The sequence below is a fragment of the Amblyomma americanum genome, chromosome 10 (genome assembly GCF_052857255.1).
Source record: "Amblyomma americanum isolate KBUSLIRL-KWMA chromosome 10, ASM5285725v1, whole genome shotgun sequence".
Lineage (NCBI taxonomy): Eukaryota > Metazoa > Arthropoda > Arachnida > Ixodida > Ixodidae > Amblyomma > Amblyomma americanum.
This window is the reverse complement of record NC_135506.1, coordinates 94,400,411-94,414,091: the sequence shown is the minus strand read 5'-3', so window position 1 is coordinate 94,414,091 and position 13,681 is coordinate 94,400,411. Positions and strand designations below refer to the sequence as shown.

The 13,681-nt window shown below is 45.0% G+C and overlaps 1 protein-coding gene and 1 pseudogene across 2 annotated transcripts in view; both read left to right on the top strand.

Moving 5' to 3' along the window:
• Nucleotides 1-817: 817 nt before the first annotated feature.
• LOC144108766 (calcium-activated chloride channel regulator 1-like) overlaps nt 818-13,681 on the top strand; it is a 53,760-nt gene continuing 40,896 nt past the window's right edge. The window contains exons 1-5 of one of the 2 annotated variants that reach the window (XM_077641934.1): nt 818-973; nt 2,726-2,943; nt 5,100-5,397; nt 9,262-9,368; nt 11,776-11,949. In XM_077641934.1, the coding sequence (XP_077498060.1) occupies nt 2,788-2,943; nt 5,100-5,397; nt 9,262-9,368; nt 11,776-11,949 (735 nt within the window). In that variant the 5' untranslated portion in view covers nt 818-973; nt 2,726-2,787. The remainder of the gene's footprint in view (nt 974-2,725; nt 2,944-5,099; nt 5,398-9,261; nt 9,369-11,775; nt 11,950-13,681) is intronic. The other variant, XM_077641935.1, reaches the window with a different exon arrangement.
• On the top strand, nt 5,635-5,755 carry LOC144108946 (U2 spliceosomal RNA; annotated as a pseudogene).

Sequence of the window (13,681 nt, the reverse complement as noted above, 5' to 3'; positions counted from 1 at the left end):
AGTACGAACACATTTACCGTTGCGCATGATTTCCAAACCTTGGTAGCATTAGGAATAAATATTATATACTAGTATAGACGAAGTCGTATACCACCAGAACAGGCGAAAATAGTACTGTCGGTATGGCTTATCCCAGACCCGCAGCAGAATGGCAATACGCCCAGTTCTCTGGCGCCGTTAGTTACATCATGAAGGAGATTTTTGAAACAATGTGTGCTGTGACACGGACTGCGAAACGGTACGGATTTGATTTCCCGCTCGCTTTTTTCATTTTTTGGAGCTCGGCGAGCACTATGCAAACCTGTTTCCATTAGGCTGGCGAGGGGAGTCTGCTATTCTACCTCCACTTCTCATTTCTTGCCGGCGTCGCCAGGCACCGCATGAATTGTGGGACTGGAGGGTAACACCTGCGTAATTGCGTTCCTTCTTTTCATGCATTTGCACTTAAACGCTGACAAAATAGCTCCTGTGGCTGGAAATAGCTTGCACGCGATGCCTGACATCAGTAACAGCTGATCAGTGCCCCGAATTGGGTCATTCGCTATGAAAATAATTTGATTACCCAAACAGTGGATGCTCCACATGCAGATGCTCAACATTCCAAGGGTGCCTTATGAGGGCATTTGGTGCAGTCTTCATTAATGTTATCAGCAAGCTCACGCTGCAATGATGTTCCTGTTTGTTATCAGTTAGTGTATATGTGCGTCTGTCGAATGACTGTTCTCGATAAAGTTCAGCGTGTATTTATGAGCAGGAAATAGAGTCCTGCGCAAGACTCTGATTCATGAAAAATAAGGCTGATTGTTGTAATTAGCGCCAGTTTATTGCCAGACTGTGATATCAAGGATATTGGGGAATCTTACTGTGGCATTATAATAAGCAGACAGCAACGGGGGCGCCGCTCACTCCCGATTCAGATGCACTACAGTGGACACCGGGCTTAAACTAACTCGGTTTCTGCGACTGTTTACAGGTAAGCTGGTGGCATGCCGTTCCCGTTTGTTTGAGATAAAAGGCTGCGTAACTTTAGGAAGCTGCAGACCACATGGGCCTAGCGTATCGGTACAAGTAAACACTTTTCTTTAAATAACGCATGCAACTTGAAATGTTTGAACGAATAATTTAGAAGAATCGAAAACTGAGATGCGTTGAACCGGTGGTGACAAGTTGCATCAACACAACACGACGACCACTACCGAAATTAAAGTAAAAGTGGGGCCTTTACGAAGACTTGGTGTCTTCCACTGGGCACATCTGTTGTCAGCGTAAAAGAAAAGAGAGAAAGTATCACTTTATCCACGCGAAAATGGGCAAAGAGCTTATGATGAATGTTAAGGTCGGGTCGAAGACTTTACAAAAGGCCAACATTGTAACTGTTTTAACGGATCATTCAGAAACGCTGATGTAGGATATACGTGTCACAGCCCCAGTATAATGCGCGGAAGGATGCCTTTTAAGTGTTACAAGGTGCAAGTAACGAACACTCTCTTTGACACCCTGCATGTCAAGCTGCAGCATCGTAGCACGGAAGCATTGCTAAGGGCTATGATGCGCGCTTCGCGCTTCTTTTTTTTTTCCTATGCAACAAAGAAAATGTAATTTTTCTCTTTGGATTCGGGCTCTACTTACGAAGTCTTGGTTTATGGCAACGCTAGTCAACTTAGCAATGAAGTGTGCTTTGTTGTCGCCTGAGCGAAAAAGTGGGAAAACCGTTTTCTATTCGTTCTCTTGAAGAACAAGAAAAATGTCCTTAAACTGACGTGCCTGCTCATAAGTTGAGAAATCAAACTGAAGTTAAAGCTTTCTTTTAATATCTACTGTTTACAACGCCAATTTAATTGTCACCGTATATGCGCGCCGGATTTGCACGTCACTTCTCTATTTATGTGGTCATGGGGTCAGTAACATTTTGGCTGGCGTGCTGTTTGCGATAGGAGACGCGGGCAAAATTTATCATATTTATGAACTGAACCATAAATATAGAAAGGTGAGTACGACTGCTTCAAACCTCCGTGTCACCAAATAAATCTGAATGTGAAACGCTCGAAACATGCCAAGTACATCGCAAGGAATCCGCCTTCCATCAAGCGCGCTTCCTAAAAATCTGCAAGGGTAGTACTTTGCGACGGTTCATATAGTTTTCATTTCATTTGATCCCCTTGCATTGGTAGCTGCTCGCGGTGATGCCAGCGAATAACGGAGCATGACCACTGCTGAAAGTTTCCACATGAGTTCCAGTTTCATGCATTTCCATGAGAAAATTTTATGAAGTCATTATGGAGTATATAGAGTCAATATGAACTTTATGGAAGCTCGAATGGAAACCTGTGGCCCCTATATGACGTCTTGTACACTGTACAGAAATTGTATGGAATTTATGCGGAAAGCATATGAACTCCGTACAGACAAGATAAAGATGTTCATATAATTTTCCATACTTTGTGGAGTTCATATTCCCCCAATTCCATACGAGCGGCTCATATGGAGCGCTTCAGAAGGGACGACGCGTTTTAAACGACTGACGTCAGGAAACCGGAGACCAATGGGGTCAGTTGCAGCTGCGGGAGAGTCATTAATGGGCCTATGATTGGTCATTTTCTCCAACACATCTTTTCTTCACTATGACTTCATGTTCAAACGAAACGAAAATGAAATCAAGCTTTGATATCTACGGCCCTCTGTTTTACATGTGGAAGGCGTATTGTAAATACACGCTGTCGTTTAGTGATCTTTGTTCGCAGAGAATTTTCTCCATCTTTGGGCTGCGTCGCTGCCAATACAGCCCATATGGGTGGCCAGTTGTACGGAGCCACCGCACTGTTGTGCCTGATGATCAAGGTGTCATCGCTGGAGATCGACACAACAGACGGCGGATACAAGGACCTCTTGATCTCAATCCACAAGGACGTCCCTTATAACGAGTCAATCGTCAAGAACATCAAGGCACGTAAAGCGGACTGAATTCAAGTTGCATTTTTTTGCTGCATATATTATGCTGAGCATTTGCAATGTGCAGAAGGGCGTGAGAAGATCGTCATCATTAACATCAGAGAACTTACGTTCTATCCTAAAGAGTCATATCTCCTTCTTTCCTGCGCCCGCCCCGGTAGGTTTCTCACTGCTGATCCCCTCCCTATCTAATCTTCTTTCCCAATATGACTCCCTGTCACCCCTGGCAGAGTGGTTCATCTATAGCAATCTATTCTGTTAATAAAACAGAAATAACTCTTACCAGATTGCTGCCTAATCTTCGCTTCCTTATGTCTGTTGAAGTTAGTCACACTATTTATCGCTTCATTGCTCATTTTTCCGTCCTCAATTTGATTTTGAAGCGTTTTGATTAGTTCCGTGTGTACTGCGCCAAGGACGCAGTGATTAGATATGCATGGCATTACGGATTACCGTAAGCTGAGCCCAATACATCTACAGTGCTTGGCGAAGCAGGGGAAATATGTAGTTACATTATACGGTAGATTTTTTTTTTCGGGTGAGTTGTATTTGTAGCCAGGCTTAGGTTCATACTCTCCCGCGACACTTAGGAGACCTAACTGCATCAACTTTCCCTACCTTCCCACACGGCTGAACGCAGCTTCAGTTTTCTTATAGAAATTTTCGGACCATCAGTGTCGTCCTTCAGTTCAAGTGCTCGACCATATGCAGGAATTTATCTCTGGTGTATACATATTAGAGGACGTAACTATGATTTGGCAAACTTGATGAACGCAGTCGGCTGATATTTCATTTATGATGTAGTGAATGCACGATAAAGATGACATCTCCATACTAAGATTTCATTGAGTTATGTCAATAGCAAATTTGGCGCTGAGTCAGCTCATATTAAATTGAAAGCTGTTCTGGAAGAGTAGGAGCATGCCACGGAATTTAAGTGCTGTGGTTGAGTGGATATAAGTCTGTACTGAGCAAAAGAATTTAAATGACTTATGCTTAGCTTTGCTACAATGGACTGCATTGAGCAGAGAACTGCAGCCTGGGAGGCATGAGTCGAAAGGTATCATCCGCATTATTATAATCATCATCAGCCTGACTATACCCACTGCAGGGCAAAGGACACTCCCATGTCTCTCCAATTAACCCTGCCCTTTGCCAGCTGCGGACATTGTATCCTCGCAAACGACTTAATATCACCCGCCCACCTAACCCTCTGCCGCCCCCTGCTACGCTTGCCTTCTATATTAGTCCACTCCATTACCCTCAATCACCAGCCTTCCTTTTACATGACCTGCTCAAGCCGATTTTTTCCTCTTGATTTCCACTAGGATGTCATTAACACGCGTATGTTCCCTCACCCACTCAGACCGTTTCCTGTATCTCAGCGTTACACATATCATCTTTCTTTCCATAGCTCACTGCATTGTCCTTAACTTAAGCTGAACCCTCTTCGTTAGCTTACACGTTTCTGTCCCATAGGTGAGCACCGGTTAAGTAAATGCCGCGATATCACACTATTTTCTCGCTCTATTAAGAAAAGTTCGCCAAGTATTTTTGAATCAATTTCAAAACTTTGCATGCGAAACAACTATCCTTTTCTCCTTGTCCCACTAAAATAAATGCTGGTGCTGCTGTGTAACAGCACTGCAGAGGAAGGAAAATGTAACAAACGGCCTTTGATGATTTTTCATACTGCGCAGTTTAAAACTCAATCCACGTCTCAATCAGCAGCATAAGGTATTGTGAAATGTGTTCGAAATGAGTAATATATACTTTCGCTGCAGCATATCAACTGGTGGTTGCCCTTTGCAATACGATTTCAGGACCAACGCTGTAGCTCGAGGTATGCATTTGGACATTACTTAGACACGTAAAAAATCATATTACCTTCGCAATTGGTACCTCTCCGACAACAATCATGTTATTAAAGGGGGATATCTAATGAGGTCATTTCATCCGTCATGTTCCTCCAAGTTTTGGTTGCGTATTTCTACATTTCGCAGTTTGTTTGGCAACTCACGTGGATAGCACAGGCAATAAAAGCAAGCGCTGGTGTAGTAGGCTTCTTACTACACAGACTCGTTTCAAATGCTCGGAACAACAGAAAGACAGGTGACAGTAAAATCCGCTCCACGTGTCTCCAAACGCAGGCGCTGCTGCAGGCATCATCCGAGTTCCTACACTCAGCCACCAATGGGCGCGTGTACTTCAAGCATGTCATCATAGACTTCCCCAACACATGGCCCGAGAGGAGCAGTGCCAGGAGGGTGTCTTGGAGCGCCTTTGACAAGAGTGACGTGCGCGTCCAACAGCCCGGATCAGCTCACGAAATGTGGCCCTTCACAAGGCAGTCGAGGCCCTGTGGTCAGCCGGGAGACTACATAAAAATTCAACCGCAATTCCTTTCGGAACTTAACGGGTCGACTACAACGCACTGCGTCAATCCAGGTTTGTGTAGATTGAATGCCTGGCCGAATTCCTGCTTTGCATGGAGATAGTCCTTCATGTTAAAAGTGCTTTGTTGTTTAAAGCTCACTTAAAGTTATATATCTGTGCTACTGGCAGTAAGTTTGCACTTTGGGCAGTGGAACTTAAAAAATGATGATGTGTGGTTTTTCTTGTTTGCTCTTATTTCGGAAAACCGCATGCAGGTTTGTCGTAGAGGAGGCCTTCAAGACCCCGTGAATATCTGTTACGAGTCAAATTGGACTTATTTTTGGAAATGTGGCGGAGATTTCGAAGGTTGCTTCACTTCCGCCACCGGTTGGCCCGGTATTGCACTGCCTCCGGGATCGGCCTTGTCTTTAGCGCGTCTTTACTATCCTGTCTTTCTATCCCATCTTTCAACTCTCCTACTATCTGCACGTGGTAACGATTGTGGCTCGGCTTGAGCCAGTGAGCAGGCCTGTGCACTTTCCTTTTCTTTCTTCCTGGCAACAGACAGACAGACAGACAGACAGACAGACAGACAGACAGACAGACAGACAGACAGACAGACAGACAGACAGACAGACAGACAGACAGACAGACAGACAGACAGACAGACAGACAGACAGACAGACGGACGGACGGACGGACGGACGGACGGACGGACGGATGGACGGACGGACGGACAGACAGACAGACAGACAGACAGACAGACAGACAGACAGACAGACGGACAGACAGGGTTTCACGATGGGAACCAAACCGTTGCTGTTGACTACTGACTAGTATGCAGAGAGCAAAGAGGACACGCAAAAAAAAGGAAACAACTGCAGCTTCAAAAATCAAATTGAGACAGCAAAAATCACAGGCATTTTTTTCAGTGAATTTAAAAAATAGAAGTGATTGTTGTATTCCTTAATTGTATAAGCTATAAGTAGCCATAATAAGGAAAAGTGAAAATTTTTTCGCTCTGCTACGTAACGCGCCAACCAAGCGACAGCTGTTGCGCTGTGTGCTCTTGCGTTCCGCCGCGGCGTGTCATCCTCCCTACCACTGTGCTACGGTGCACTAGAATAGGCAGTGCAGCGCGCGGCTCATACTTATGTTGAATTCCAATGGCAGATCCGGATCAGGTTTTTCTGCTCTGTTGGGAGCAATCGTATTCCAGTGGCAAAATGGGAGTGCCAGTTGTCTGTTGCAATGGCAGATCGGGATCAGACGTCGATCCCGGATCGCTCCGTGGAGCAGCGATATTTGCTCCGCCGAAATCGGCAGATTTGACCGGAACCCCGCGCGACGTTTTACTTTCCCGCGTCTGCTTCCGGTCATGACCGGCTGCATCCTCCCTGTCGTCGCTACGCAGTGATCCGGGCAACATACAAGCAGTATTTTTGACTTCTTTTAAATTGAAATCTCCCAAATGTAGTTATTTTTCGTTTTGTTCGCGTCCCCACAAGTTAAAACAAAAAATTTTCTTAACAGGATGTCAATTCCATCGCGGTCAATTCTTTGTGACCGCTTTTTAGACCAAAATCGTTGACTTGTATGAACCTCCCGCGCTTTCGGACGTCAGACGACGCGAACTCTCTATGCCTAGCAGCTCTGTAAATAAGGAAGCAATCTGAAAATTTGGCGCGTTTCATCACTAGAATTTTGCGGTGCGGGCCTCATCACACAAAGCGAAAGCTTCGCGCGCCTTTTGTTTGCCGTGAACGTGAGAGAGAGAGAGAGTGGCGGCAAGGACGAATCGCTGGTGAAGCGAGAGGCCGCGCTTCGATGGCCGCCGCCATGTGGCCTGAACTTGGAGCTATTCTAGCCCTGAAGTGCCCCAGCGGGAGCGCATGCATTCCATTGGCAAAATGGGAGGGAGTGATCTCCGCCTGAACTACGCGCTCCGTTTGTGATCCGGCGGAGCGCTCTCGATCTGCCATTGGAATTCAACATTAGCATTGGGGCATCTGTCCCCGCCACTGGCGAACAAAGCGGTGGCGCTGTAGTCGCCTGCTCTCGAACGCATTGCCGACTTGCACTGCTTCATTTGCAATTATAATTGGCAGCCTTCTTGTCCCGCATGCTTCGTGCATAAAAATATGAAATAATTTGTTTTGTTTAGTCAGCAAGTGGACTGAGACGATTTAACTTGTCCGCTCGCGTACAAGGCACTTGAGCGCCGCGGCGGTATTGGCCGGAAACTTCGATCGGAAACTCTTGAAAGCGAGCGGCGGGATGCTCTGTCCACGCCGCTGGGGTCATGCGGAGAACCCCGTCCACTGCCCTATCCATGCTTGTTCACTGTAACTGTGCGAGTGTTCGCCCTCCGTTCTGCGCCAGTGCTGTGCAGTGCCCCTCTGGCTCTGGTCGTCCTTTACTGGCTGTAGACCATGTTGTGTATCTGTGCTTCGCGTTCTCCCCTTGCGGAAATTTTGTTTACACAGCCTATAGACTGTCTATAAATCTTTTCCTTAAAAAATCTACGGACTTCCTATAGACAAATGGTGTAGACTATAGTCGATAGGTAATACAATTCCTATTGACAGTCTATTGACAATGAATAGATTTATGGTCGTGCACTTACAATGGAATTTTGTCTTTATACAGTCTGTAGACTATGAATAGACGAAAGGAAATATCTATAGCAAGGCAATATAGTCTACAAGAAGTCTATGGATAGTTTATACAAAATTTTGATAAGGGTCGTACCCACAAAACAGCCTTATTGCGATCCGCACCCCTCAAGCCATTGTCGAGGGGAAGAGGGGAGGAGATAATAGCTAATGCTTTCTCCTTCTCTCTCTCTTTCCGTGTGCTTCTCCTCCTCCGCAACTTGCTCCCCGCTCCCCTTCATGTCTCTTCGATAGCAGAAACATTTTAGTTACAGCTAACACTTGAAAACATTCATTGCTAAATGCGAAACGAGGAATGACTGTACTGATAGAATTTGAGGAGAGGGATTCACATCCATGCATTTCATTCGCACTGAACATCTCGCTTGCTGAAAAAACTACTCCGTATTTCTCGCGTTCAAAACTGAGTTCTTAGAGCCTGTTTTGACACCTGAGGACATGAACACAGCCTCCGATCCGGTCCTTCAACGGGATCGGGAGCTTCTAGCGCAATTTCTCGAAAGAGATGTGCGGTTGAAGTCAGAAAATAATGAAAAATGTTTTTTCTCACATTTGCGACTGTTTTTAAGGCGAGCAAATAAATCTGTTTGGAATAATTAGCGGCGGCGTCGCTGTTTTCTCCCTCAGTAATCAATTAAACTGTGTGGGTCCCAAAGCAAGCAACACCTTCTACCAAAGGAGCGCATAAAAACACGTTTTGATGACTACTTGTGGCTACACTGAGTTACTGCTTCGATCCTTGTCTCCTGTTAGGTAACACAAGGGGTTTCTGGGAGGGATGGCGCGGCAGGGTAAGACGTGAATGAATCGAAGAAAACAAACACACAAGCTGTTGTGTTTGTTTTTTTTCCATGTCGCACTTACATTCCTAAACCTTTATGCCGCACAAGGGGTTTGCTCTAGACCATCGGTTAGCTTTCGCGCGGTAATAAACATGGAAGAAGAATAGTCTCATGTGCGTCTTTTGTGCGGTATCCTGCGTATACAAGTGGACGCTGACTTCGCTATCAGTTCTGCGCTCAGGGGCGCGATATGTCACGAAATGTTTTCTGTCTGCTTTCTGTATGAGAGCTGCACAGCTGCATGTGACACCACTATACCTGCTTTCCTTGTGCGCGCACATTTGGCGGTGCGTGAAATTGACTCTATAATGCGGAGTAAAGAAGCGCTGCAAGTGATCAACCTGCGCACTCTTTCCAAGCGTGCGCAACTGCATGCTTCAGCTTAAAGTGCTTGCTTCTACACGCTTTCACGTTGACAGCGTACGTGTTCGTCCACGAGTGGGCTCACTACCGGTACGGCGTGTTCGACGAGTACGGCAGCCAAGACGACGACAAGTATCCCCTCACCTATTGCCATGACGGCAAGGTGAGCATAAAAAAAATGAGCTTACGTTCTTACATGCTTTGTTTACGTGGAGTAATGCGAAAGCATGTGTTTTGAGGAAAGGAAAGGACGCAGTAGCTCTCAGATCTTGGCATCTCGGTGGACACCTATACCGCGCCTTAAAGCATGCAGCTGAAGGTGCATATATCATCGGTCCGAACCCTTGTCGCAAGTTACCACCTCACTTGACAACTGCATTAATTCAATTGCATTAATAACTAGGTGTATATTTAAGTAAATAATTAATCATATATCTTTATTTTTATCTCTCACACGTTGCAACTTGTATGTCCATGACCTTGACAATTGCATTATTACATAACGTAGTTCATTATTAATTAAATAAATAAATAGCTACAGTTCTTGTTGTCAGCTTAACCGCAGCATGTTTTTTACACACTACGTAGTTTTTAACCAACACATTCACAGAAAACCGCGCTTCGAAGGGAAACCTTTAAATCAATAAATCAATATAACTAATTAACAAATTACAAGAGGTCAATCTCACCACTACGTATAAAAAATCATTAATGTATTCCCAAATATCACTAAACTTTTTCACATTCATCCATATCGGGTGACGTTTTGGTGACACCTTTTGCCGACAGGACATGGCAATGTCCTGTATTCAAATTCTGTTCTAATTCTATTCTATTCATTTGTTGTGTGTACACTTGCAAATACTAGTACTGACTATTACTGGTTAGCCTTTCCTGTTTCTAATGGCATCACACCCCTTCGATCAACCATGAGTTTTGTAACGCTGCCGCTTATTGGGGGACGCCGAGTTTTTGTGTCGTAGGATTGTGACGTTTTCGCATTAATACACCCAAACCCCTGATACGTAAGGCAAACGGAGGGATTAAAATGGTAGCTGTGGAAGTGTCATTCAAAGTACATGAAGGAAATAAAAAACGCAAATCGCAAGCTGTAAATTCATACATGCTCAGTGAACAGACGCAGATAGAGGCTACTTTAGTTGTAATTAATAATTTAATGACGACGCCTACTGGTGTGAATTAGAGGTTTCATTTACCAATCGATGTAAGACAAAAGTTTCGATCTTTACGTGGATGCTGCATCTCCCCTATGAATGGAACTTTTACCACAAGGCGTCGGTGGCGACCACCAGGTTCGTCAGAAAGTTGATGCATTCCGCCTGCAGCTCATCAGCTAAAATACAGGAGTAAAATTTTTGGTGAATAACGCAGTATCAGATGCTGCATTATTTCGCTCGTCGAAATTGGTCAGAAGCTCACAAATAAAACACTTCACTTAACCCCGCTATGAAACTACCTGTGAGTCTCATATTTGCCAAACTCCTATATCCTGTCGAGCCTCGATAGTTTAAGCATCATAAAAAATTTCTTACAAACCCACGCAGTAATATACAGTCGAGTGTTTGACGGAATCCCGCCTGACGTGGGGAAACATAATATAAATAAATGGGCACTCCCCAAATTAGAAAAATAAAAAAAAACATTGTCGTTTCCGGGCCCGCATGGGTCCCCTGTTCATAACGGCAGTGAATGGACGAAGCTGGTGACCTAAGTACCTCATATGTGGCCTAGTGGGGGAGCGTAAATCTCGGGAAGACTTCCGCGCGTCCGGTTTAAAACATATGTCGCCGTTTGAATGTGGAGTGATTCTAAATGTTTGCGTGGGCTGCTTCTCACATAGAAGGGTCAACCTCGCCTATTGCCTGCTACACAGACCTGGCTGTTTGTCCTCCGCTTGACTGGGCACCGATATCCAAAATTAAGACCGCGATTTAGAAGGCTCCGTTCTGAAGTTTTCAGGCGGTAAGAAGACACATTGTGTACCCGAAATGTAAAATGAGAAACGACGCTGTTATCTAGGAGAGATAAAACAGAGCCTGAACTCGGCTTCTTTCTTGATGGGATATGGCAGCAACGCGGTTGACATGAAGCAGGAATGTAGGGAAGTGAATGTTGAGACAGTCGTTCCTCAAATGAAACGTGATTTTCCTGGCACTTGTTCTCGTCATTAGCATCCAAGGTCCGGCTTGAAGCTGACACTTCTCACCTTTTTCCGCAATCACTTAGTTGCTTTCCAAAAGGTGTGCAGACTCGAAGTGGCAATTTCAGGTCCTTGGGAATGCGGCTATGCTTCTTGCCGCGATAATTGAAGTGCACATCGCCTGGTAAAGATGTTAATCTCGTCTTGAGCGGGAGGAAATTCTGGATCTTTGTTATCGCGACCTGTCCATACTTTCCGCGCAGAGCAGCATAGATAAGTGTATATAGTTCCAAACGATATCTGGCCAATACGAAGTGCAAAATGAATTAAAAGCGTTTTTTTAGACACCCAGGTTTGACGTCGCTGTTATGTTTCAGCCATGCATCTCTCTCTATTATTCTCCTCAAAGGTAAAGCTGAACTCTTGTTCGGGGAGGATCCGCTACAGAGCCACAGCAGCCAATGGCGAGAAGTGCATGATCACGCAAAAGTGCCAGTTTCTGAAGAACTGCATGGTGCAGATATATCAGCCAGATGTGGATCCCGCCGAAGCGTCCATCATGTTCATGCCTTATCAAAGCAATGTAAGTGTGTGACACCGTTTTTTCTTTCACACCGTCTCTGTTTAGGGCACCGAAAGTTAATTTCTGTGCAATTGTATCGCTCGAAGCTTCTTTCCGAATAATGCTTTAACTGTGCGGTGGGCTTGTTGTGCTACCTATGACGTTTGTGCAACACGTAATTTTAAGCTCGTACTGTAAGCTTATGCGTCCTTTGAGCTGTGTCCCTGGTAGGCAGATGGCAGGTACATGGGTTTCCTGCAAATACAAAGGGAAAAAGGGGACGGGGACGCCTCAGGGGCGCTTGCCAACATTTCGGCAAGTCCTATTGTCGATACGTTGGCAAGCCCCTTTCGAACTATGTACCATACAGGTACGTGAAGTCGGAAAACCGAAGTTGAATGGGAGGCAAGCAGAATTACTTGCCTCTTACCAAAAATTACACACATATAAGTCTTACCACTCGAAATTTCGCCTTCGCAGGATGTGTATTTTAAGAAAAGAACTTACACGAAGATTTATTTTTGCTAACGACAATTAAATGTTTATACTGTTTGACAGCACTTTCTTATACCATCGTCATATCACGCCTTAAACTTAGTTCTTAAAGCCGATGACGGTCTCAGGCTGAAAGATCAGCAAAAGTCTGCCTTGTTGTCAAATTACCAGCCCAATTTCCTGAAAAACCTGGTATGAAGGTCGGCGCCCTGCGCAGTACACCTTCCAATGCGTGCCTGTGTCATTCCTTGTTGTTTATGATACATCATCATCATCACCCTGACTACACCCACTGCAGGGCAAAGGCTTCTCCTGTGTCTCTCCAATTAGCCCTATCCTTTGCCAGCTGCGCCCACCCTATGCCTGCAAACTTCCTAATCTCATCCGCCCACTTAACCTTCTGCCGCCCCCTGCTACGCTTACTTTCTCTTGGAATCCACTCTGTTACCCTTAAGGACCACCGGTTATCTTGCCTTCACAGTACATGACCTGTCCAAGCCCATTTCTTCCTCTTGATTTCGACTAGGATGTCATTAACACGCATTTGTTTCCTTACCCACTCTGGCCGCTTCTGGCCTCTTAACGTTGCAAATATAATTTTAATTTCCATGGCTCGCTGTGTTGTCCTTAACTTAAGCTGAACCCTTCTCGTTAGTCTAAACGTTTCTGCCTCGTAGGGGAGTAACCAATTATGATACATAAGCGGACCATAAGATAAGCTTCTATCAACTGCAGTGCGTCATGAGACGGAATATCGGATCGACATTCGCTTGTAAGCGGTAATATCAGCCCCATATTGATAGTGTTTTTTTTTCAGTATACGGCTGGATGTACTTGCACAACTCAAGATATTATCGCATGACCACCTATTCGCTGTAACCCTCTCTGAATTTTGTTCCCTCCCTCCCTTTCCTAGCGCGAAACATGAGGCGACAACATATTTCTGAAGTGAATTGCAAAATCATTCCAGTTACTAAAGGCTATCTCGATCTCTGCGAACACCGCCGTCATTGAGGAAATGTCATTTTAAAATGTGACGCCATTTTTTATTCACCGGAGCTGTTTGTTGCTGTTTCAATCAAAAGTGAATTGGGGGCGTTACTTACGCCTCTTGAAGTTTCAAATGCGTTGGCTAGTTTTCATCCGTGTCCTGTGTCTGCTCTCAGCAACAGGGGTTTACGAATTTGTTGTAAAAATTTATTGCAAGTTCATTCAGACATCCCGCACGTGCGCAAGATGCGGCTGCGCTACTGAGTAA